This window comes from Meles meles, chromosome 7, assembly GCF_922984935.1.
Source record: "Meles meles chromosome 7, mMelMel3.1 paternal haplotype, whole genome shotgun sequence".
NCBI lineage: Eukaryota > Metazoa > Chordata > Mammalia > Carnivora > Mustelidae > Meles > Meles meles.
In genome coordinates, this window is record NC_060072.1 from 80,968,780 (window position 1) to 80,995,160 (window position 26,381).

Below are 26,381 nucleotides of genomic sequence, written 5' to 3' on the forward strand. Positions count from 1 at the left end.
CCAAGGCATTTTGTCATTAGAACTTTTCGGGAATATAATCAAAATCACGGAATGCAGAGAAATAGCCATTTTGACTTACAGATTTTTCATGGCATGTGCATAGGATTTAGATCATTTTAGGTATATGCACACTTGGTTACTCACAGGTGACTTGTGAACATAGAAAACAATTTACAAGGAGTTCACACTATTTTGCTTGGATTAAAAATGTCTGGCATTGAAAGGCTTTACTGCTTTTTTGTGAACCCATTGTTCAATCTGTACGATTATACATTCAGTTGATCGTAGGCTTACACTTCAGACATCAGTCAGAATGGTTATAGTTTCGATTTATTGACTTTTGTTGAATCAATTCTGTTTTGAAGAAGCTGTTTATCTTTTCCTCGCGGCATGTCTATCTACTACATACCCACTCTTGGAAGGTGGAAGACCCAGAGCCTATGAAATACTTGGCAGAGGGGCTGGCATAACACAGGTTATTGACTGCTAGAAGTATTTAAGCTGAAAATACATCATGCAGAGAGGCAAGGACATTGCTGTTCTTCACTTTTTAATGCACTGATTTTTTTTTTTTTTGGCTTTTGTTTTGTGACTAAATTTAAATGAGGAAGGATCTTGTGGGTGTGTGTATACTCTACATGAGAAAAAAAGTTGTTTAATCATGCTATGAAGTTTTTATTTCTTCAGTCAGGTACACAGCAATTCACATGGTCTCAAGCCACAAACATTACCTCATAAATGGCACCATGGAAATGTGTCAACAAAATTCAACCTACTCAAATCAGCTCTTAGAATAACAGCTGCTGGTGCTCTGGCTCAAGAAGCAGGTGTGAGACCACCTACGGTACCAGCTCAGAAAGCTTCCTGTCAGTAGGAAAAGGGCATGGGTTTCCCCCAAGGTGCCAAATAACGCAGCAGATAGGGTAGCAACATGAAGATAAAATGTTAATATGATTTACTTTTCCCAAGTACTTGGGTTAGTGCCAGAGGGGGGAAAAATTAATTCTAAAACAACTGCTCAAACCAAAGCATTCAGCCTGCAGCTAATATACCAGGACCGGTTTCTGAGCATTTATGTTTTTCCATTTATGGATTACCAGGCTATGAAAATCCCCATGGAAAGAGGTAGGGAGGAGATAGGGTTGGTTTAATCCATTGTAGGACAGCACTCAGCATCTGTTTTTACAAGAAAGAACATGTAATATAAACTGTGTATGTGTATGCTTGGGGTGGGCAGTGGGGTGGTAGTTGATTAAGAGTAGAAAACTGAGAGAGCTATCAAACGGGGAGGGAACTCCTTTGTCAGGGAGGTCCAGGGTTTTATGGCCTGAGAACTGTGTAACCTGCTGCCAAAGGGGAAGTGGGCTCCACCCTACCTACTCAAATGAAAGCTGCGAAAGGTAGGGACAAGTGGAGAAGCCATTAGCAAGTCTTTGTTTAAAATGTAGAAACCTCCTGAATGCTCCCTGCTATCTTTCCTGGGATGGCTCCCGGACTGGTTTTGAGATAAGCAACATCACGTCCTCAGTGATGGAAAAGACATTTTGCATTATCTTGTAAAATCTTGAAAACTTGGCTTGCATTTGCTTCTACCCAAATCTTAGAAGAATTTTTTTCTTTTTCTTTTCTTTCTTTCTTTTTTTTTTTTTTTAGTCACTGCATGCTTTCACAGCAATTTATCTTTGAGCTCTGGTTAATTTTATCATTTATTAGAAGTCGAAGGTTTTATGGTGAAACAGAGTGTGGGCTGAAGTTAAGTGCTGGAGGAAGGAGGGGGCTGGCTGACTATGTTGCAGGAAGCTAGATGTAGCAGAGACACACATTTTTAGCCTTTAAGAATTTCATCTTGATTTGGAGGGGATCTGGATCTGAGAGGGCCACATATGCTCTGAGCAGGGTTGTCTATGGCAACTAACAGCATAGTGTGTGATGGTCTAAGACTGTTTCTGTTCTGTTCTTCCAAAGCATTTTTCACCCCCTGCAATTTATTTTCTGTGAAATTGATATCTGTGAATGAAACGTAAATAGATCGGTACCAAGGCAGCAACAATTACACTGATTAAAATGGAATCCCATTATGTTTATTCTCTTTAGAAACCCAACATCCCTTGGTAAAGGAGGGCAAATCAAGCAAGGTATGTCTAAACCATTCTTAGTTCCGCCTTAGCTCTTATATCTAGACTGCCCGGGACCAGACAGGAGATAGATTGTTGCAGTTAAAAAATAGAAATCTAAAGAGATGTTTTCGAAGAGTCTTCTGCTGCATAGGAAAGACTTGGAAATGGAAAAGATATCCTGTATAAGCATCCTGGACAGGACTTTTTAATCAGGTATTTAATTTTTAAAAATTTTTAAATTTTTAAAAATTAATAAACTTTATTTCCTGAGAGCAGTTTTAGATTCAAAGCAGCACCGAGCAGAGAGAACAGAAGAGTTCCTCTGTACTCCTGCCCCTGTGCCCTGCCGCCCTCCCCACAGTTGTCAATGTCCCCCTCCAGAGCGCTACATATGGTACAACGGTTGGACGGAAACTGACACATCCTTCTTATCCAAAGGCCATAGTTTATACATCATGGGTTCACTCTTGATGTTGCACGTTCTGTGGGTTTGAGCAAAGGTACAATGACTTATATCCACTGTTGTAGTATCATACAGAATGGTTTCACTGTCCTAAAATCTTTGGTGTTCTTCCTTTTCATCCCTCCCTGTTCCCTGGAAGCCACTGCCCTTTGTACTACCTTCACCATTTTGCCCTTTCTTTCATGTCATGTAGTTGGAATCCCACAAAATACAGTCTTTCAGAGTTGGATCATTTCACTTCGTAATATACATTTGGGGTTTTTCCATGTGTTTTCATAACTTGATAGCTTATTTCTCTTTAGTGCTGAATGACATTCTGTTGTCTGGATGCAAGTATTTAATTTCAGGTGAAGGATTCTGCTGAAATGGCAGAAACAGAAATGTGGTTTGTGCGATAGGGGGGCAGAAGACAGACTTAACTAAACAGCTGTCTACACCAGTGAAAGGCATATGAATGAGGCTATCCCATATTTCTTGGTAGAACAGAATGGAGTTTTCTCTTTACAGAGTATGCTCTCTATTCTGGGAGTTTCTGCATTGTCACAATGGAATCCCAGTCTACTGAGTTCTCTAAATATTTGGTCTATATTTGTCAGTGGAGACAGAGCATCCCACTTGACCACGACACACTGGATTCTCTGTTAGATTTTTTTCAGTGGCGAGAGAGCTTTCTATTGAAGGAAAATGTCCAGAAGTCAGGTCTTATCACATGAGGAATTTGCGTGTGGATAATGTGCGATCGTACTCTAGAGCGTTGAGTATTGTTTCACTATAAGGACAGTTCCATACTAATCAATTTTACCTTTTTTGTTTTTGTGGGTAAGCATAAAGGCAGCATTTTCTTCTTCAGATTTAATAGTAAGAGAAGAAAAGTAATTTCACACGAAAGGCTAAACGGAAACGGAAGAGATATTTAAAGTTGAGTATGAGGATGTTAAGTTTGGGGGTCATTCAAAGAATCAATTAATTATATAACCATGAGGTGTCAGAAAGCAGCTTAAGGAGATGATTAACACATTTCCAATCCAATTTAGCAGAGTTGGCTTTGAGCATTTTCCAGGCTGATGCTGAATGTCACAAGGAGACACGTGGGTTTGGCTGTTTGTTAATGATATGTTGTTAGCATTTCGTTGAGTACTGACATGGAAGAGCTGGTGCCACTGACTGACTCAGTGCGATAAACATTTGACTCACTGTGACAGAACATCCTTTCATGATGAAGGGCACCACCTGCCAGACGGAGTACCAAAGCCTGATTTATAGTCCCTAAAGCATCAACACCAATGAGTTTCAGATTCCCTCACATCACGTGCCACCTCTGCAATGCCAGAATGGGCATCGCCTGTCTCGTATCATGGTCTGCGGCACAGGAAGCGTCTTGCCCTGATGTCCGACTCAATGCCCCCTTTCCAAACTCAGAGCCCCTCAACTCTTCTGTTTTGCCTTGAAGAAGACATTTTATTCCAAAGTCAGTTTCTGTTAGGCTTTATAACCAAGCATATAGGAATTCCCAGGATAGAGGCTGAAAAAATATTATCTGTCTAAACACGAAGAGAATCAAGAGTTGGTAAACAGTCTAATTGGATTAAGCTCTTACCATATGACAGTCACTGAGTAAGGTACTGAGGATATATAGATGAATAAGACCCAACACTTAAACTTGAGAAGTTGACAGTGAGTATGGTAGAAAGTCATTTGAACAAATGCTCATGGTACAGCCCAATAAGGGCAATGGTATAAACATAAACACATAAACACGAAGTATTTAACTTTGTGGAGGGGCCAAGGGTGTGTGTCATGGAAGGCTCCTTTTAGTTCACTAGGTGGTCAAAAGGATGTGGGAGGGGGCATTCTAGACAGAAAGAATCACATGTCCAAGGCACAGAAATATAGGACCTTATAGAAATTAGAAACTCATTATTGCTGGAGCATTAAGATCAGAAAGTGAGGGTAGGACAGCTGAGTGGCTAGGGGTCAGGTAAAAGTCACAGCAGGAAGCAACTCTTATGTCATTAAGGAGTTTATGTTTATCTTGGAGTTATAGGGAGGTGTTAAATGATTCAGTCAGCAGAGTGACTTCGTTCCCCTATGTTTTAGAGAGGCATTTGTGAGTACTGTAGAGGCTGATTTAGGAGAGGACAGGACTGACAGAGGGAGGCCAGGTAGGAAGCTGTCAACATATTTTAGCTTGTGTAGGTAAGAAGACTGAAGATGTGAAACAGACAAGAGAGGTTGATGTTAGATGGAAAATGGATGGAATTTGAGGGTCTGGTTGAATGTGGGGAATGAGGGAGGAATCTGGAGAGCTCCTAGCTCTCTGTCATACGGAAATAATCACTGCACTCTGAAGCCACTAGTGAGGTAGAGAATACATGGGAAGATGCAGGTTTGTGAGTTGTGAGTGGGATGGTAGTTATGGCAGTGTTAAGAGCAAAGAATCTGGGGCTGGGCAGTCAGCATTTAGGATGTTCATAGCACAGCAGGTGGAAGAGTCCAGTGGATAGTGGGTTGTGATCCATCTCCCTGGAGGGTAAGGCTGGCTTCCTTCATAGGGGCTCTCGGGTCTAGGTATTTTCTTCCTTGAAAAAAAAAAAAAATGGTCTAGGTATTTTCTTCTTTGAAAAAAAAAAAAAGATGCAATTGTTCTTCTCTTATCAGCAGTTTGCTTTCCATGATTTCAGTTTCTCAAGGTTAATCACGGTCCATAAGCAGATGCTCCTTCTTCTGATGTACTGTCAGGTCAGTAGTAGCCTAACACGGTGTCACAATGCCAACATCATTCATCTCACTTCATGTCATCCTGTAGGCATTTTATCATCTCACATCATCAAAAAGTGTGAATACAGTATAATATTTTGATAGAGGGGGAGAGGGAGAGTGCATTCACATTACTTTTATTACCATGTAATCATTCTATTTTATTAGTTATTCTTGTTACTCTGTGCCTAATTGAGAAATTAAACCTTACTGTAGGTATCTATGTGTAGGAAAAAGCAGAGTATATATCTGTAGTCTGGGTCTGGTACTATCCATGGTTCCAGGTATCCCCTTGGGGGTCTTGGAATGTATCCCTGGGGATAAGCATTAACTGCACACTAAAGCTTAGGTATTTGGTGCTATTTGTCAGGAGTCCAACTTGTCAGGGTTCTTGTTTCTAAGATACCTGTTATTCCAAATGTAGCTTAAGATTTTCATTTCAGCAGTTACGTGTTTACAGATAAGACAAACATCTGTTCTTGTTCTTTGCCTTTTCTTCTTGCAGTGAAGAATATTGATGGCACCTACTTGGAATCAAGCAGAGGCATGCCTCTCTGCCCAATATTCTCGCTTCATCTGATCTTTGTCTGCCTCTCTTACCATGCTCCAGTCATCACAATAAATGCATCACCAGTCTGGTTTTATCTAACTCCCATGACAACTCAATGCAGTGAGTGCTTTTCAGCTCCATTTTAAAGATCAGCAAATGGGCTGAGATGACCTAAGTGAATTATCTGTTGACAAACAGAGCTGGAATTTGCAGAGCTGGAATTTGAACCTGACCGATTCCAATGCCTAGATTCTTTTTTTTTTTTTTTTTTTTTTCGGAAGCAAAAGGTTTAAGTAGACTTTATTATCACAAGGAGGGCCCTACCGAGCAGGGCCTCATAAACCAATATACGTGGTCCCAAGATGTCACCAGGAGAAATGGAAAGGTCACGATTGAGGAAGAGGGTCACTGTAATTGAAGGACATGATCCGGCCAGGAATGCAGCAGACATGATCAGGAGAGGCCAGGGGTGGTCAGGTCACAGGGTGAGGGACAGGACAGCCCCTTTCACTCCCGCTTCTTGTAGCTCTCCAGATGCGACAGGACCCAACCCGCTGGCAGGAGGCAACACAGGAAGCAGGCGGTGAGCCCAACAGCGACATCCATGGTCCCGAGCTCCTCCCGCGGCGGCTTGGAATGCATCTGGGCACGCTGCACCGGGAGCCTCCGGGTGAGACCCGTCAGGCCCCTCAGCAGCTGCACCGCGGGCAAAGACATAGCTGCACGGAATGACTAGGGACAGTAACACGCAGCAGCCCAAGGTCGGGAAGTCAGAATGGCCGGGCGGGATGGACCAATGCCTAGATTCTTAATCACTGACTTCTATTGACACATTTCTTATGATTGATTTAAATAAGTCAAAGCAAATCTTCGATGTATTTGATAACATTCCTTTAACATTCCATGAAGTTAAAAAAATGAACAAAGACATACAATTTAGCACAGCCCCAGCAGGTTGTTGTTGTTGTTGTTGTTATTTTGGTACTTCATTGACAGTACAAGAGTCTGTAAGATACCTGGAAATATTCTGCCATTTGGACTGGCCCAAGATAACATTTTGACTTACATAAAAACACAAGAGCCTTATTTTGAGATTCTTTAGCTGGAATCATCTCCATTTGCCTACATTATCATAGGGGTTCTCAGGAGAGTCAACGGGATGCATTTGAGAGAGCATGAGGTGGGAATCTGGAAGCCTCAGAGTTCTGTCTGGCTCAGCTCTGTGGGTCTTTAAGTAATCACTCCACTGTTCTGGGCCATAGTTCCTCACGTGTAATGAGATGTTTTATTAGGTTCATTCTTTCTGAACTTTTAAAAGCAACAGGCTCCTTTTTTTTCTGATGCTAGTTTGAAAGGAAGTCCAATATAAAATTTAGATGAAGGACAAAATGCTTGCTTTAAAAAGAATGAAGGTATGTAGAGTCCCCCCGCCCCCATCCCTCCGCATAACTTGAGGGATCTCCTCAGAGTACAGCTTGAACTGGACGATCTCTAATAGTCAGCGTTTGAATAGTACTGATTAGACCTTAATTAAAGGTAGGGTGGTATTTTGTTTTCTAATAGCATTTATCCATTATTTAAAATTTTAACAAATTGAAATATATTTGATGTATAACATTGTAGAAACTTGAGGTGTAAAACATGTTAACTTTTTATATTTATATATTGGAATATGATTGCCATTGTAGTGATAATTAACATCTCTGTCACTTCACTTAAGAATCATCATTTCTTTTTAGTGACTGGAATAATTAAGTTCTAGTCTCTTAGCAAGTTTGTTGATCACAGCGTAGTATTGTCTACATTCACTGTTCTATGTGCTTTAGATTTCTCTCTAGGACTTATTTACCACTTTTAAGTTTATGCCTTTAAACTGCATCTGTCCTCTCTCTAACTTTAGAGATTATTATCATGTCATAAACTGTGAATATTTAAAATGTACAATTTGATGAGTTTTGAAATATGTCTGCATCCATGAAAGCATTATTGTAATCAAGATAATGAACACAAGCATCATCCTCCAAACTTTCCTTGTGATCCTCCTCACCATTTGCCACACTGACCTGTTTTTACAGAGATGAGTTTGCATTTTCTAGAGTTTTAAATAAGTAGATACACATTTTTAAGTCTGGCTTCTTTCACTGAGCATGGTTATTTTGAGATTTATCTAGATATCTATTATCTATTAGAGTGCCTATCCATGGTTTCTCTCTTTTCATTGCAAAGTGGTATTCCGTTGTATGGATGGTTTCTAGTTTGGATATTTCTAGTTTTTAACTATTAAAGGAATGCTGCTGAAAAGAGTCAGCCACTGTGTATGGGCATATGCTTTCTTTCTTCTTGGAAAAACACCTAGGAGTGGAATGTCTGGGTCTTATGGCCCTGTATGTTTAGCTTTCTGTGAAACTGTCAAACTGTCTCCCAAAGCAGTCGTAATATTTTACATTTCTACTGGCCATATATGAAGGTCACTTCTTCTGTATTTTTCTAGCACCTGCTATGGTCAGACTTGTTAATTTTAGTCATCCTGCCAGATGCATAGTACTATCTTATTGTGGTTTTAAATCACATTGTTTTAATGAGTGAAGATGTAGAGTGTCTTTTCATGAGCTTATTTGCCATCTATGTAACTTCTCTGGTGAAGTGTCTGTTCAAATGGTGTCTATTTTTAAAACTTGTTTGCTTTCTTGTGTTTAGAGAGTTATTTATGTATTCTTGCTGCATGTTCTTTGTCAGATATATGTTTTATAAATATTTTCTCCCAGTCTGTGGCTTAGCTTTTAATTCTCTTAACAGTGACTTTAAAAGGACAGACATTTTAAATTTTGGTGAAGCTGAATTTGTCAAAATTTTCTTCTGTAGAGATGCTTTTGATGTTGTAGCAAATGTGTGCATTTAGTGGTATTAATTTCCCTATAATTCATGCTTCAGTGGCATCCCACAAATATTGTTATGTCCTCTCTTCATTCAGTCGACAAGTCTTTCTAATTTCCCTTCTCATTTCTTCTATGACCCACAGGTTATTTAGAAGTGCATTATTAAATTTTCTAAAGTTGGGGATTTTCCATATAATTTGTGTTATTGATCTCTAATTTAATTCCATCCTGGTCAGAGAATATACCTTGTGTTAATTAAAACCTGTTAATTTATTGAGACTTGTTTTATGGCCCAGAACATAATCCATCTTGGACAATTTTCCTGTGCCCTTGAAAAGAATGTATATTTGCTCTTATTGGGTGGAGTGCTGTACAAATGTCAATTGGGTCAGGTTTGTCGATGGTGTTATTAAGTCTCCAATAACCTTATTTTCTTAACCTGATTTTCTGTCTACTTGTTTTTATCAATTATTGAGATGCATATTGAAATCTCCCTAATTATGAAACTGTTTCTCTGTTCAGTTTTATCAGTTTTTGTTTCATGCTGAAACTCTGTTATTAGGTGCTTAAATGTCTATATACCTCTCGGTGAATTGACCCCTTTATTATTGCAAGCAATTTCTTTATCCCTAGTAATATTCTTTGAATATTACTCTGAAATCTCCTTCTATTCTGTGTTAACATTTTTCAATCCTTTGTTTTTTTTTTAAGAATTTTTTTTTTTAAGATTTTATTTATTTATTTGACAGAGAGAGATCACAAGTAGACAGAGAGGCAGGCAGAGAGAGAGAGAGGGAAGCAGGCTCACTGCCGAGCAGAGAGCCCGATGCGGGACTAGATCCCAGGACCCTGAGATCATGACCTGAGCCGAAGGCAGCGGCTTAACCCACTGAGCCACCCAGGCGCCCTCAATCCTTTGTTTTTAACCTGTATGTGTCTTTATATTTAAAGTGCATTTCTTATAAGGGTATCAAATTGGATTTTGTTTTTTACCTAATCTGATAGTCTCTGCCCTTTAACTGAGGTATTTTGACATTTGCATGTAATGTGACTATTGATATAATGAGGGTTAAATCTGTCTTCTTGCTATTTGTCTTATTTGTTCTTTGTTTCCTTTGTCCTTCTTTATGCCTTTTGAATTAACCAAAAAAAATTTTTTTAAAGATTTTATTTATTTGTTTGAGAGAGAAAGAGGAAGCAAGTGCAGAAGCAGGGGGAGTGGCAGAGGGAGAGAGAGAAGCAGATCTCCCTGCAGAGCAGGGAGCCTGACATGGGCTCCATCCCAGGACCCTGGTATTATGACCTGATGACCTGAGCTGAAGGCAGATGCTTAACTGACTGAGCCACCCAGGCACCCCACCAAATAATTTTTACAGTTCCATTTTATCTCATTTGCTGGCTTATTAGCTGTAACAGATTTTTTTTTTAAGATTTCTTTTTATTTATTTTAGAGAGAGAGAGAGAGTGTGTGAGCGAGCATGAGCAGAGGGGAGGAGCAGAGGGAGAGAGAGAGAGGGAGAGAATCCCAAGCAGAATCTGTGTTTAGCCTGGTTCCCAATGTGGGGATTTATCTCAGGACCCTGAGATCATTACCTGAGCTGAAACCGAGTTGACATTTACCCGACTGAACCACCCAGGCACTCAGTGGTGGTTTTTTATTTACAATATACATGTTCAACTTATCACAGGTTATTTTCTAGTGATATTAAATCACTTTATGAATTATTAAAGAACTTCTTAATAGTGTACAGTTGACTCTTTAACAATGCAGGGCTTGGGACACTGACTCCCTGCACTGTCAAAAATCAGAATATAACTTTTGACTCCCCCCAAGTTTAACTATCAATAGCCTACTTTGACTAGAAACTCTATCAATAGCATAAATAGTCAATTAGCACACATTTTGTGTGTTATCTGCATTGTATACTGTATGCTTATAATAAAGGAGGCTAGAGAAAAGAAAATGTTATTAAGAAAGTCATGAGGAAGAGAAAATACATTTACAGCACTGTACCATAAAAAAAATCTACATGTAAGTGGACCTGTGTAGTTCAAACTCATGTTGCTCAAGAGTTGACTATACTACATGTATCCCTTTTCAACCTTTGTGCTATTGTTTGCATACATTTTACTTTTATATATGTTACCTTGTTATTTTTATAATTATCAGTCACTTAAAAAATTAATAAGACAAACATCTTATATATTTACCATGTAGCTACTATTCCCAGTGTTCTTCATTCCTTTATCTAGATCTATATTTTCATCTGTTACCATTTTCTGTATGCCAGAAAGACTTCCTGTAACATTTCTTGCACTGTAAGCTGGCAGGGGATACATTTTTTCAACTTTTCTATGTCTGAAAAAGTGTTTGCTTCACCTTTGTTTTTGAAAGATATTTGCACAGAATTCCAAATTGGCAGTTTTTTTCTTTCAGTACTTCAGAGATGTTGCTACAATCTCTTTTCACAAATCCTTATGAGAAATCTGGTGTCAACCTTACCTTTGTTCCTTTTTTATATAATTTATCCTTTTTTTGTGTGACATCTTTTAACACTTTCTCTTTATCCCTGGTGTTCAATTTTGAGACATGCTGGGACCTTTGTGTCCTGGACACTATGGGTAAAGGACAGTAGAGACAGGTCTATATATTGGGATGTGGGCTATAAAATTCAGGTCACTCTAGATAGAGGCCAGTCAGGATCCCATCAGAAGGGCAGGAACCTTCAATCAGGAGTCTAGTGGTACAGGGTAGGCACAATGAGCAAGAGTAGGGTGACAATGATCTAGACCTCCCTATGTTTCTGGTATCATGACTAATTCCAGAACTTTGTAGCTGATGACTGAAGCATGGGGTAACATATTTAAACATATTTACAGTGAAAAATAAAAACATGTTAGCAAGTTAGAGGATGAAACTGTTATCTATGATCAGTTTTGGGAAAGTACCTACCTACAGGATTACACATAAACATTTAAGATTTCATTAGGTTTAAAAAGTTCATAATTGAAGTTAGTTGTAATATGATTCATGTCTTACTACGGCTTTTTACTTCCCCAAACCAGAACTTTTGTTTGTAAATTGGCCAGAACTTTTGGCCAATTTACACAAAAAGCTTCATTTTCCCTTTATTGGAGGTAAAAGTACAAAAAAGGTCTTCAGTTCTCCCTAGAACCATCTAAGGAATAAAGCTATTTAATGCTGCAAATATCACTATAAAACTAGCTATGGACATAAACTATTATACGATTTGTGCTACTCGTCCTCCAAAATAGTGCGGATTCTTTCTTCCTTTACACACTAGAACAAAAATGGAAGTGGGTGAGGCTGAACCCACATAGGGAAGCATCAGAGATCCTACTGCAAGGACTGGCAGATGGCAGACCTCAAAATAATACAGAGTAAGAGTAGAACAGAATAATGGAAGTAATAAAGGGGAGTTGAATATCCAATCCCAGGTCTTTAACTTTACAAAGCAAACTCTTAGACACATGTGCTAATGAGTGAGTGCCTGTGTGATCTGCCTAGTAGAATTCCATTTTCAAAGTTGCTATTTCCAAACGGGCAAAAACTAAGAAAGCACTTTGTACAAAATAGCCTAGAAGATATTTTTTTGGAAAAAACCCTTAATATCACAGAGAACTCATACTCTTAATAAAAGCTCTGTGTTAGAGATTTTGGAATAGTATCAGGAGGTAGAAAAGCCAAAAAAAAAAAAAAAAGAAAGAAAGAAAGAAACCACAAACCTAAAACACCTTTTACTGTTCCTACTTAATCAATTAAAAACATTCTTTTAATGTTTTTCATATGATGTAATTTTGTTTTGACTTTCTACCGTTTGCTTCTTATTCTGTATAGACAAGTTCCTGCTGCCTATAGCCATCTTTGCAAACCAGGAACTCCTCTAAAAGCTTTTGTTTCATCTGATTAAATCAGTTACTAATCATCTTTAAGCAGGGACAAGTCCAAAGTCACCACACGAAGGATAATTCATAATAGTTTTTTTTTAGCAACAACTTTCTCCCTTTCTTGCCAAACTAGTCAGCAGTCTGGCAGTTTGGTTTTTGCAGTGAATCAGAATGTGTGTGCCAGGCCATTTGCACCATCTGGTGCAGGAGTGTCATGGGAGAGAGGACTGTGGACACCTGGTGGGTTGACGTTGAAATGTCAGCTTGAGGGTAAACACCAGCTCCAGTGATGAAAGGCCAAGAAAGCAAAAAGCCTGGAAGGAGAAGAAGCTGCTGGTAACAGCAAAAGAGGCACACCTGTTCTGAACTGGGAAGAAGGTACGTATGCATGTGTGTGTGTACATGTGACCTATATTGGTACTTTTTAGAATCTTGGTGATAGGATACATTGAATTCGTGGGGAAGGTAAAAGACCATTAGGTGAAGTTACACACATTAGTTCTGGTAAGGGCAACTGATGCTTTTTGTAGAAGAACTGTGAAACATACATAATCTATGTTGTCTTTGGGTCACATGGAGTGAGATTTTCCAACTTCAGCCTCTGAGAATAAAGCTGTAATCGTGGGCTCACAAAAGCTCTTTTAATTCCCCTCATGGTATATGTCATCCCCTACACCCAGTTTTGATTTCTGTTTTTGTTAGGGAACTATTTAATACCCCCCCAATTTTTCTGATGCCGAATATACGGTTTTATTGTCAACAACCAGGATTGACTTGAATTGACAACTGATTGTGTTATATAATAGTTTCAGAAAGAATAGCCTCAGAGCAATTGTTATCAAACTAAAGTTCTCATATTTGTAAATATCTCTTGATATTTCAGTCCCTCACAGAAAACTTCCCTATCCAGCAAGTAAACTTGTTTCTTTGTTTAAGCATATATCCTTCAGTTACGATATACTAAAAGTGGATGTTACTTTAATCTTACTAAAGTGGCCTATGGTTCAGACGAACAATTGGGTATCCTGCTTTAATTTTGTTCTGGCCTAAAATCTTAATGGTTATTTAAATTATAGCATAAGCATTTGGGACCATCATCATCTAACTGTCTTCATGTTAACACGGACACCTAATCTTTGAGAAAAATCTTGGCTCTGTCTGGAGACTCTCCCTTGGCCTATCTTTGTAGGTATCAAAACATATTTTCAGGCGTTTGCCACATTTTTGATCCCTGTTCTAATTTCTAACCATGGTGAGCTGACCCAAGCCATACAGCTGCGTGCTTCACAGGAACATAGAATACCTGTTTTCTAACTGCTTTCAGGAAATACAACTAAAATTTGTAGTTTTGTTGTAATTGCCAAATCTATCCCTCCAGTTTTTAGGGCGAGTAAAACATCCAGTAGTTGAAACCAATTGTGGATGTTGGTTAAGGATGTTGGTTTTGGTAAAGTCCAGGGCATGGTAAGAGAGGAGTTGTGAGCCATTTTCCAGTTACGGACTCTTGAAATTGGTTCACTACAGTGATAGTTCCCTGTAAAATAACTATCTTCTGTGTGCTTTTATCTCACTGAAATGTACACACACATCCTTTCCTTCTCTCTGGTGGTGCATGGAGAAGAAAAGTCATCATCAGTATCATGTTTGAAGGGATTCTGATCTTGGGATTTCAAGGTCAAATTGTAGTCTGAACAGCTTTCAAGATAAGTCCTCCCAGCCCCAAGGAACCATGCGTGTGTTTCATTCCACTACGCTGCATTATAAGATATTTGTGGTGTAGTGACAACTTGCTCCATTGATGATAAGCAGGCCAGGGAGTTTCTGTAGTGGGATGTAGGGGACTTCCCTGGCATCAATTTCAAAAGTTCAGACCCCATCCCAAGCATTTCTAACTTCCCGTAAGAGTAGGCTTGCAATAAACATGAATGTAAATCATTTCTCATGGCTGCTATGCAGTTATAATTTTGGTAGACATCTAATATTCTTACCTCTACTTTTTCCATTTCCATCCTCTCATCTCTCTCAAACATGCATCCATTTTCTCTGTCCCTTTAGTTCAGGCTGTTACAGTTTTTCACATAGAGCTTTGCAATTTCCCAGTAGGCTTTCCTCCTTTTGCTTCTTAGTACAGCTTTATACAGGATAGCTTACAATGTGACCGCTTACACTTTGCTTTCTCCCCTGCATCCTGAACTGCCTGCTATTTTTTTATGTGTAAAATGTACAAGGCTATTTGATTTCCTGATGCTTCTGTCTTTTCTTGTCCAAGCTTCTCATCGTATCTGCCTGATGAACTCCTCCTAAGACTAAGCTCAGAAGCTTCACTTCCATGAAGCCCTTAATGACCGTTGCTGTGTCTCCTCCTTGCTCTTTCAGCATCTTGTTTATCCTAATTACAGTGCTCTAATTATTGGCTAGTTGCCTGTCAACTCTGTTGCACTGTGAACATTTGGAAGATAGAGCCCAAGTTATATTCATCTCTGCAGTCCCAGAACCAGCACAGTGCTTGGCAATTAAGAGGTGCTTAATGAGAATTTTTTTTGTGTGTTTTTCTGAATGCCTTCTGAAACCTTCAGAAAGTGTTGTTGGTGTTTGGGGGAAGGATTTTATTGAGTATCTGTGGTGTGTCTTCAGGGGAGATATTTGAACACAACTGGGAACTACCAAAAGGAACTTGACAAATTATCTACTTTACAAATATAACTAAATGCCTTGGAATTGGCACAATTTAATTTCTCGACTCTGATGCTCAGGAGATCAGAGATTTAAATTTCCACTTACATATGAATGATTCCAGCCTTTAACTGCTGCCCAAAAAGCTCTTCAGAGAGAGTGCCCCAGAGCACCTACTAAGCATGCCTGCTTGTCGACCTCCCAGAACCCCTGAATCCTTCCCCTGACACTGCTAAGAAGAATGAATGGGACCCAGATGCCCAAGTAACCACTGAGGAATTATTTTGAAACACTTGCTGTCCTTCACTTTCCCACATCAACATGACCAGGTCCCACCCACTCATTCTCCCCCTTTAATGATAATGCAAATCTGTTCTCTTCACCCCAATTTTATAGCTGTTCATCTTTTCTCCACAGATAACCAAAAAAGTCTCTGGTTTGCTTTGTCTCTTCCTATCATTTGTTCTCTACAGCGGGTTGAATGATTTTCCCCCCAAGCAAATCTGATGATGTGTTGGTCCTACATAAAGCTGTCTGTGGATTTCCGTCTCCCTCCCTAGGGTCCAAATTCCTCAGCCTGGCTCCCCAGGTCCTTCGGTGGTGTAGTGTCTACTCTCTTTTCTAGCTGAGCGCCACTCACTGCCCCCAACCCCTAAGGCTTTAGCCATACTGAATGACTTGCTTCCCCCCCAAAGTGGCATATTTTTTGCCTTCAGGTTTTTGAACACAGTGTTCTCTTTTTCTAGAACTTTCCACCTACTTCATCTTCCCACCTTCAACATCCTAGTCATCTTTTAGTCCTTAACTTAAACATTGTCTCTTTTGGAAGAATTTATTTAATCTCCCAAACTGGGTTGCCATTCATTGTAAGTGTCCCCTGAATACAGTATTATGATTCTTACCACAAGCATTGTGATGACCTAAGCACATTTGTCTCTCACTGGGCTGTGAACTCCATTGGTACAAGGCTAAGTCTTATTCATCGTTGTAATCCTAGTTTCTAAAACAGTGTCTGAACACAGAAGTTACTCAAGAAATATTTGTTGACTAAAACAAGTAATTGTCAATACATAGCCACAACATACATTGGGCAATTTGCAAATACTTTGATGATCTGCTCAGACAAAACTCTTCATAACCAATACAATATTGACATTTGTTTTAACCCAGATACTTAGAGCATTAAAAAATTTTCACCTACTTTATTCAGATCTTAATCTCTTTGCTTATGAAAGGTGAAAGAGTCAGTCCAGTCTAATTAGGTGTGAAAAGGGTCCAGGGTGTGTATCCTGGTCCTGTCATGCTCTGAGGGCATGTATTGTCTTGGCGTCTGCCAATTAAAATAACAGTAATAGAGAAGTGAAACCGGGAGAGGACTCATATATATATCCTTTTATGGCAGGAACAAATTGTGAATTTGAGAAAAGGGGATTAAGTAGAAAATATTTTGACCTTGAATAATAGAAAGCCTGAGAAAATTTATGTAGATAGAGAAATGATACTAACTTTCTTGCCCTAGGTTACCGCTAAAGGCAAAATTTACATGTGATTTCCAATCTCTCTGTGGATGATTTCATTTAAAGGGTGTTGAAAGTTAGCCATCATTATCTACACTGACCTTCTTTGCTTTGTTTCAAGTCTAGGTACAATTTGTGCAACTTCTTTGAAAACACTGGAGAGACTATTAAAAAAGGAATATATACACATAATAAGTTGAGTTTCCAGCAACAATTAGTCTATTGTATGGATAATTTGTTTAAGTGTAAAAAATCAAATTCTTCGAAAAAATAATTTGTATCCACAGTAGGTGTGGAGAGAACAGCCAGTATCTAAAAATGAAGGAAAATGTTTATAATCTCAGAATTTGTTGATGTTTGGATACTTGATGAAAGAGACTGTGATAGTGGTAAGTGTTTTGAAAAACATCACTGTTCTGTTTGAGGAAGGTTGTCCTCAGGCAGCTTGGTGATTTGTTATTTCCTGTGTGTATTTCTTGTCATGTATGTCACAAATTATTCAGCATTCCTAGTTCATCCGTTCAGTATTTACTGAGAGCATAGGAAGTGCCATTAGCCTCTGGAAGCACAGAGGCACCTGAGATGGAGATGCTGCTTGTGAGGATGCCTGGACTCCAGGTGGAACCACTGATATTAATAATTACATGTCAACAGGAGGAGCGAAGAGACTAATTCTGCTTGGGGAGTGAGAGAAGGCTTCAGGGCTGAGGGGACTTGTATAAAGTTCTTAAACCGGGTCTACCAGGCTTTTGTTCAGGGTAGAGAGTGCAGAGTGGGGAGGGAGATGGGGTTTGGGGAGAACATTCCAGCCATCTGGACTAGTATGGGCAGAGCAGGGTAAAGGTGCCTGGGATGTTGGAGGAAGGGTGAATATTTTGTCGGGGCAGTAGGATTTTGGAGAGAAAATGAGTAAAGATGAAACTCCAAAAGCGGGCTGTTTTCAAATGTTGAAAAACATGGTATAATAACTTTAAGACGTTATTACCGTATTTTACTCATTTCTAAGATACTTTTAAGATTAACTTTTAATTCAATCAAAATTTTATGCATAAATATAATACACATACTCTTTATTTCATTTTGGTTTGCAAGGCCCCGTGTACTGTTTGTTCTTTGTTCCTTTCTTTTTTATAGTTTTTGTTTTTAATTAAAATGTGGCTGACATATAATAGTATATTAGTTTCAGGTGTACGACAGTGATTTGACAATTACATGCCTCACAAAATCCTCACCCCAGTAAGTGTAGTGACCAGTTATCACCACACAAAGTTACAGTGACTATATTTTCTCGATTATACACATACTCTAGAAAAACAAATAGTTTCGACCAGATGTGCTGCAAAATTGTATTTGTTCGTTTGTTCATTCAGTCGTCAAACACTAAGATTGCTGTTTTGTCCCAGGTGCTCTACTGAGTGCTTTAACAATACTGCCCCATTTTAAACAAAGCAGAGCAGCCTTTTTCCCTTTCTGTATCACATAATAGATTCTTACTCAATAGGGACAACTGTTTAAAACTATCTTAGTTGTTCTTTTGGTGTTTTCCTTGTTTCTAAATAACAGGCTTAGACTGCCATTTAGTGATATTATCCAGTGAACTCCTGCTATTATACACTTACAGCCTTATTTTTGGTAGGGTCAGTATGCAGTATCTATATTATTATGTTCATGCAAATGTAATTCACCTAAGAGTTATGTAGAATTCTGTGTTGTTTAATTTTTTTATGAAAAGTTTTTGTCCTTTCTGGACATTATACCTGTTTTGTTTGTTACTTCCTCTCTTTTCTATGTACTCATTACTCATTCTAACCAAAAGTCTTTGTCAGAAGTGTTTGTATTCTCTTAATGCATCCAAAACACATCAAGAATTCTGTCACTTCTCCTCTTTTGAAGATGTTCCCCCTGGAGCCATCTGCTCTTCTCTTCTCACCTGACTCTCTTGTTCTCTGGATCTGCTGCCCAGTTGCTGCTGTGGACTCTCCCTTACCATCATTCTGGGATTTCTTTCACTTCTTTCCTGAACTGGGTCCCCTACTTCTTTGATTCTGTGTACTCCTTTCTTGGTTTATTCTCTTATTTTGGTAGAACATCTGCTCTCATAATTTCTTAAGAAATTGTATATATGAAGATTTTGTAGACCTTGAATATCTGAGAATATATTTATTTTACTTTGATTCTGGCTAAGGTGAAATTTTGAATACCGTTTGGATTCTTGATACTTTGTATGAAACCTTTTTCTTTGCCTTCTTCTAAGCTTATAAAATCTCTTCTTTGTCCCCAGTGCTTTAAAATTTCATCACAATGTGTCTTGGTATAGATCTTTTTTTCACTATTTTGGGCACTCAATGAACATTTGCAATCTGGAGATTCACAAATTCTATTCTGGGAAATTATCTTGAATATTTCCTCTTTCATTTCCTCTTCTCATTCTTTCTGTAACTCCTAATATTTTGTCCTAGAACTCTTGGACTTCCCTCTCTTCCCTCAGTGAGATGTAGGATAAAGGCCAAATAAATACTAATACTCAGTGATAGGTAGGAAAATGAAATAATGTCATATGATTGAGTGCATTCTTATTACACATTAATGGCCATTTTAAATACATGGTTGCTTGAGTAGCTGGCTGATATCTAGGAAAAGTAGCTGCAAACCTTTAGCTTTCTAGAACATTCTAGAGCATGTACCCGTGAAAGACCCACCCCATAAAACTAGCTTCATGTGTCGTAGGTGTTTATAGAGCAGGAATTATATCTTATATCAGAAATAAAAAAATCTAGGATTCCTTGCTTTGAATTTTCCAGATAAAGATTAGACTGGTACATTAAACTGAGAGATTGAAGGCCCAAACAGGAAGATTACAAATTCTGTTGGAACATGACTCACTCAGAATTTCTTTCTTTTTTTTTTTTTTTTAATATTTCGTTTATTTATTTGACAGAGAGAGAGAGAGAGATAGTGAGAGAGGGAACAAAAGCAGGGGGAGTGAGAGAGGAAGAAGCAGGCTTCCTGCTGAGCAGGGAGCCCAATGCAGGGCTCCATACTAGGACCTTGGAATGATGACCTGAGCTGAAGGCAGACGCTTAACAACTGAGCCACCCAGGTGACACCCCCACCCCACTCGGAATTTCTTTTACAATAGGAAAATAACTAGAAGTGGTTAGTCTTTTTCTATTCCTTCCAGAAACTTGGTTTCTAGAGTTACATTCCCTCCTATAAGACTTTATAGAAAGAAAACTAGTTCCTCCAAGTAAGAGCTGGGATCCTTTAACACGATAATGATTTGGGATGTTAGTTGTTGGTAGCACTTGAATATATTTAAAGAAGCCAGGTAATGATTGTAAACTTCGAGTATTCTTGAAATAGTTGTAAGACTTCTGGACAATCTGAGTTTTGGACTGTGTTGTTCTTTAGGATCTAGAATAAATAGAGGATTAAGTTTACCTCCAAAGCCTAGCAGTAAAGTCCGAAGATGCTGGGGACTCTGATGTTTTATTTTTCTTCCTCTCCACCAGTGCATTCTCTTAAGCATATTTAATAGTAACGATACCAGTATTAGTTAAAATGTAGTAAGCATCTGCCTGTACCTATTATACAAGTAGCTGTGACATGTTCTTTGCTTTCTTCCTCTCATATCTCACTGAATTGTTCCATTCGTTTTATGAAGTACATCTAATTCATTATGTTATTTTGCAACTGAGAAAAGTAAGAACAGAGAGGTTAAGAGTCTTGTTCCAAATCACCAAGCTAGTGAGACAGAGACTGAATTTGAATGCAGGCAGTCGATCCCCAGAGCCCAGTCTCATTTGGCAACCCAGGAATGACATTAGTTCTGGATAGACTAATGAGCCAGCAGGGGCAGCACAACTGGCTGCTGTGGGGAGGGCCTGGTGCAGACTTGTGCATGCATGGTCGAGAGGGTTTCTACAGATGTGTAGTCAGAGAGATAGCTGGTTCATTGTAGCCACTTACATTGTCTTTAACTGTACCTTCAGAAGTCCGGCTTTCACTTAGAGCTTTTAACTAAAATAATTTTCTTTGAGATTAGCATGACCTCCCACTACTGGTGATTTAGTATCTGATGACTTCTGCTCAGTTCTCAGTCTCTTTGACCTGTCTTCTCCACTCAACACATTCCCCCCACCGCCCCTTCTCTGCTGAAGGTCTTTCTGTGTCTCTTCTCTATTGCTCTTTTGCTCTTTTTCTTTCTCTCTGTGCTCTCTTGCTTCAGAAGGGAACAAATGTCTCTAATAATCTAAAATGATATAAAAACAAAATAGAAGAAAACAGGGCAAAGGGAGAAGTGTAGGAAGGATCATGAAGATCAGACCAGGGGTGAGATAGTACACAAAGTGTCACATCTAATTGGGAACATTTGCCAGAGTGGGGCCACAAATTTGGGTCTAGTTTCTCAGGAGCTACATAAAAAGCTTTCACAATTGATTGCATGATTCATGGTGTCCTTAAGGTAAAAACAAATTGGTTGTTCAAGAGGAACACTTCCTAGAACTGGGACTCAAGAGACATTTACCTGGGAACGTAGTGACTGTTTTCAGTAACATTTTGACTCTAAACCCAGTCATGATTTCAAAAGACTCTTTCTTTATATTTCTGCATGGCCCACTCCCTCACTTCCCTGGGGCCTCTTTTCAGTTGTCATCCTCTCAGACATGCCTTCTTGATGACCACATCTAAAATGGCACCTGTTGTCATCCCTTCATATCTCCTTTCTCTGTTTTGTTTTTCTGCTCACAAGCTGACAGATCTTTGTTAGTTTAGTTGTTATTTTCCTCTTTAGAATGTGAGCTCTGTGAGATGAAGCACTTCAATTTATTCCTATCCTGTAAGTGACTAGAAGAGTGTATGACACACGGTGGTATCAGTGTATAGTTGCGAATGAAGGAGTGGCCGAAATGTCATCAGTAAGCTTTAAGGTGATACTTCTTGGAAAGTACATTGTTTGAGGTAGAACATGACTGGCCAGTTACTATACTAGTTGAGTTGGTTGGCTTTTTGTGTTGGGTCCGTACAGCCAGTTGAGAGTTGGGAAATAAGGAATATTCTCAAGTGAAATTGTGAGGAGGGTGACCCCTGTCCTTTCCCATAACAGAAAAGGTTGGAGGACCATGTTACTTCCTGAGGCAGGGAGAGAGCTATAGATTATCAAGTTGTGAAACTATGGGGATGGGATTGCTTCTCAAGAGGTGTACCTCTTAGCATAATCTTGAGTGAGGCCCTGAGAGGGGTGCTGTGGGACAACAGTGCATGTGGCAGGGGTGTGGCCATTATGACTGAGCCAGGCTTTGGAGACTCAATCCTTTCCTGTTCGTCCTTAGGAGGACATGAAAAGTATTAGGGAAATCAACCTTAGCTATGTCCGTAAAACTTTGTGAGAGAAACTTGTGCCCATTTTATGGAGGTGAACTTCCTGTCCTTAGGTTTTCCAACCTGAGTCGTGACAAAAAAATGTAGCCTCCAGCAGGAGCACATCACATTCATGTTTAGAAGTCCTATTTGTGATAGCTTCCATTTTGGTCAGTTTATCTGCTTTTTGTGTTAAGGGAAGAAATGCTCCTGAATCTGCTAAGAAGGAAAAAAGCCACCTCGAAAGAAGATTTTAGAAGGGAATAAGTCTGTAAGTGGTGCAGGCAGTCTGCTTAAGGGCCATTTACTTTACTTTCTCCTATGAGGACTTTCAAATCATTTTCCTCCTTACAAATGTAACATTCTGGAATGTTAAATGAAAGACTCAGTCTTCCTTGGGGGCACCTGGGTGGCTCAGTGGGTTAAAGCCTCTGTCTTGGGCTTAGGTCATGATCTCCCGTTCTGGGATCAAGCACTGCATCAGGCTATCTTCTCAGCAGGGAGCCTGCTTCCCCCCTCTCTCTGACTGCATCTCTGCCCACTTGTGATCTCTCTCTCTCTCTGTCAAATAAATAAATAAATAAATAAATAAATAAATAAAATCTTTGGGGTGCCTGGGTAGCTCAGTGGGTTAAGCCTCTGCCTTCATCTCAGGTCATGATCTCAGGGTCCTGGGATCGAGTCCCACATCAGGCTCTCTGCTCGGCAGGAAGCCTGCTTCCTCCTCTCTCTCCCTGCCTACTTGTGATCTCTCTCTGTCAAATAAATAAATAAATAAATAAAATCTTTAAAAAAAAAAGAAAAAGAAAAAGAAAGACTCAGTTTTCCTAGTTGTCATGTCTCCCAGTTATCATGGAAGACATGATATCATGTCTCTTTTTGGGTGGTAGAATACTATTTTTAGCAAAAGCTAAAAATACACTGGCAATATTTATCAGAGTTCATGGATTGGAAAACACAGTTTTTCTTTTCACTGATCATTTTATTTATTTACTTTCCTTTTTTTTTTTTTTTCCAGTCCAGTCTTATACAAGCAAGAGGATTCACTGGGGCACCTCAGAAAAGCAGACTTTGGTTAGCTAGAGGTGCAGGAGATTAGAGGGTGAAGGGAAGGGTGGGGAAGAGGTATCCAAACTTCCCAACTGTGATGGTTTGGGCTCTTCATATGCTACTGTCCTTTGATGTTCAGTATGGAAGCATGTTCAGGGGCATCTGTGTGGCTCACTCAGGTGAGCATCCGACTGTTGAGCTCAGCTCAGGTCTTGATCTCAGGGTTGTGAATTCAAGCCCCATATTCAAGCTCCCGCCTGATGTGGAGCCTACTTAGAAAAAAATAATAATAAAATAAAATGTATAAATGCAAAATCATTAAAAAATAATAATATGTTCAAGTCAGGAAACAATATAAAAGATAAAAAAAATGAAGGAAAGTATAAAAACTTAAAAGTGATGGTTGAGTGGAGGTTAAAATTTAAAAAAGAATAAGGTAAGAAAAATTAAGCTAAAAGGAAATGAAGCAGAAGCTAAAATAGAGACTTAAAACCCCCACAAAGGTAAAAGGTTATGAGTTTAAAAATATAAAACACATGAGATTTTAAAAATAAAAGATAAAATACTATAAGCCAATGAGATAAAAGGTTAAAACATGACTAAAAGCTATAATGGTTCAGGCTAAAAGGCTAAAGCATGTGAGATGAAAATCTAAAAACAGACCGTTCCTGGGGATTAAAGCTTTGGAACAGGAAATCAGAACTAACACAGAGAAAAAAAAAAAAAAAAGGAAAAGAAACAGGAAAAAATTAAAAATTAAATTAAAATTACAAGAATAATGTGGATTAGTGAAGGTATTATATTTTTTTCACTTAACGGGATCACAGAAGAGGACTGGTACAAAGAAATGGAGTATGTTGCAAAATTCTCAGGGCAGCCTTTTCTTCCCTGTGGGGGACAGAGGGCTGGGTGAGGCTGCACTGATGGTCTCCTTGCACGTGGGGTCCACTGCAGAGGACAGAGGCTGTCACCCACTGAGAGCTGGGAAGTGGATTGCAAAAGCAGAAGCGGGCCTGGCTTCTGGAGCCTCATAGGGAAGCAGCTCCTCCCTCTAGCTTTTTAAAATTCCTCCTGACTTGCTCTGCCCTTTCCCCAGTTCATTCTGGCTGCCCCTCAGCCAACTGGCCGGCCTCTGCCTTCAGCACCTCCTGTCTGATCTTTGCTCTGGCTGCCTTCCTGAGCCTTTCCCTTCCAGTCTCTTCCCACTTTGCAACCACATTAATCTTCTGAAAACACCACTTTGGTCATGGAATTATATTGTATAAAACCCTTCTGTGCTTATCATTTGAAAGACCAGAGTCCTAAAAGGCCTCACAAAATCTGGCTTTAATGCACTTTTTCAAATAAGTTAGAGATCTTCTGTGTTTGTACTTAAACTCAACCTTGTCTACTGCATTATTTAGCTAACCCCCAAGATCTGGAGGCTATATATTTTGGAGTTTGGAGTTTGATTGTGAGATTTGGAGTTATTTTAAAAAAAAGGAATTCTTAATTCCATTTTGAAAAAGAGTAAATTGATATGATTTTTGTTGAAATGAAATGTTGAAATGAAATGAAAGGTGCAGGGGGCGGTGAGAGGGAAGGAAAAGAACTAGAATTCATGTGCATGTGTTTCTGGGAAATTTAGATTTTTGTTTTGCTGGAATTAATGCTGGAGCTCCCTTCTTAGCTGTTCCCCAAAATGACTTTCTTTCCTGAGTTTAAGGATATATTATCTTTAAAAATGCTTCTTGAGTATTTCTCTACTCAGTTCTGAAATAATGAAAATTCAGCTTCTCTCGGTGTTTGAAGGGGAAAAAAAAAAAAGATTTGGAAAATCAACTAACCATATTTAAGATTATCCCAATGAGTTTTCTGCCAAAACACCAGATGCTACTGGAAAAAAAAAATATCTGCCACAATTTGCTGTCTGGGAACTGTGCCTGACTCTTTAACAGGGATAAGGAGAGCGATGTAAAAGAATGAGGTAAATGGCAAATCCTACTCCAAATAAACAGTGATTTTATATTTAAAAAGGTTCTAGTTGAGACTACTAGGTTTACTGCACTGATCAAAATTCTATTATTCATCAGTATCTACAAGAACACCTTATAGCCAATGCCATATAAGTGTTTGGCCACTGTCACACTTAGCCATCCTAAAAACATTTTTGTATCTTCATAGTTAAAAGTCCTAGTGATATCATAAATTTCGTCCTAGGAGCATTTTAGATTCAGAGCTATTTTATCATGTTGATTTTTGTTGTTCTTTCAATTTTTGCTTGGGTTTGGATAGGTCCAAAGCCTTTTATAAGCCAAATCTAAGTTGCATTTACCATGTACATATTTAGATTTCTTCCTTCTCCTCTCAGTGAATGAAAGCAGCATTAGAAATAGAATTGAACTTTGGAAAATGGGATATGTGTGTAGCTTAAATTGGAGCAATTGAAGCAAGTTTCAACTGAGAAGATACTTCAACTTAGGATGACTTTTGGTCATTAGAAAGTGCTCAGGTGACTTGTATCCTCTATTTTCATGCAGTTCTATGATCTGGCTCCAGCCTACAGCTGGAGAAGAAGTTCCCATACGTTGTGTGAAATGCAGACTTTGCTATACTTCTTAAAATTCTGCAGGATTTAAAAGAAACCCAGAAGGAAGATGGGATCTAAAATTTCCTGCCTTCTGCTTTTTGAGTTACCCTAGTTTTTATTCAATCTGAGGTTCAGATTATTCAGTAGCTCGCCATTTCTTCAATTTGTTACGGACTAAATGTGTGTGTCACCCCCAAATTCATATGTTGAAGTCCCAACCCCAGTGTGGCTGTATTTGGAGTAAGGAAGTCATAAAGTCTAAATGAGGTCATTAGGTTGAGGCACTGATCCAATATGTCTTATAGGAAGAGACATCAGAGTGTCCTTTCCAACCGTCATCATCCCTCCCCTCTGCCCATGCACTGGGGAGAGGCCGTGTGAGGACATAGTGAGAGGGTGGCTGTCCACAAGCCGGGAGGAGGGCACTCTCCACGAACTGAATTGGCCGGAAACTTGACCTTAGAATACCCAGTCTGTGGTGTTTTGTTATGGCAGCTTGAGGAACTAATACAATATTCCTGTTTCTACTGATAACAAAA

At 39.0% G+C, this 26,381-nt stretch overlaps 1 protein-coding gene across 1 annotated transcript; it reads right to left on the reverse strand.

Annotated features, from left to right (window-relative positions):
• Positions 1-6,164: 6,164 nt before the first annotated feature.
• On the reverse strand, positions 6,165-6,651 carry LOC123946934 (cytochrome c oxidase subunit 8A, mitochondrial-like). Its single transcript, XM_046012817.1, has one exon. It carries the CDS (start codon positions 6,602-6,604, stop codon positions 6,395-6,397), a length of 210 nt encoding a protein of 69 aa, XP_045868773.1. The 5' UTR covers positions 6,605-6,651; the 3' UTR covers positions 6,165-6,394.
• Between the last annotated feature and the right edge of the window lie 19,730 nt (positions 6,652-26,381).

Coding starts and splice junctions, on each gene's coding strand:
- LOC123946934 (XM_046012817.1), bottom strand. CDS start 6,604: ATGTCTTTGCCCGCGGTGCAGCTGCTGAGGGGCCTGACGGGTCTCACC.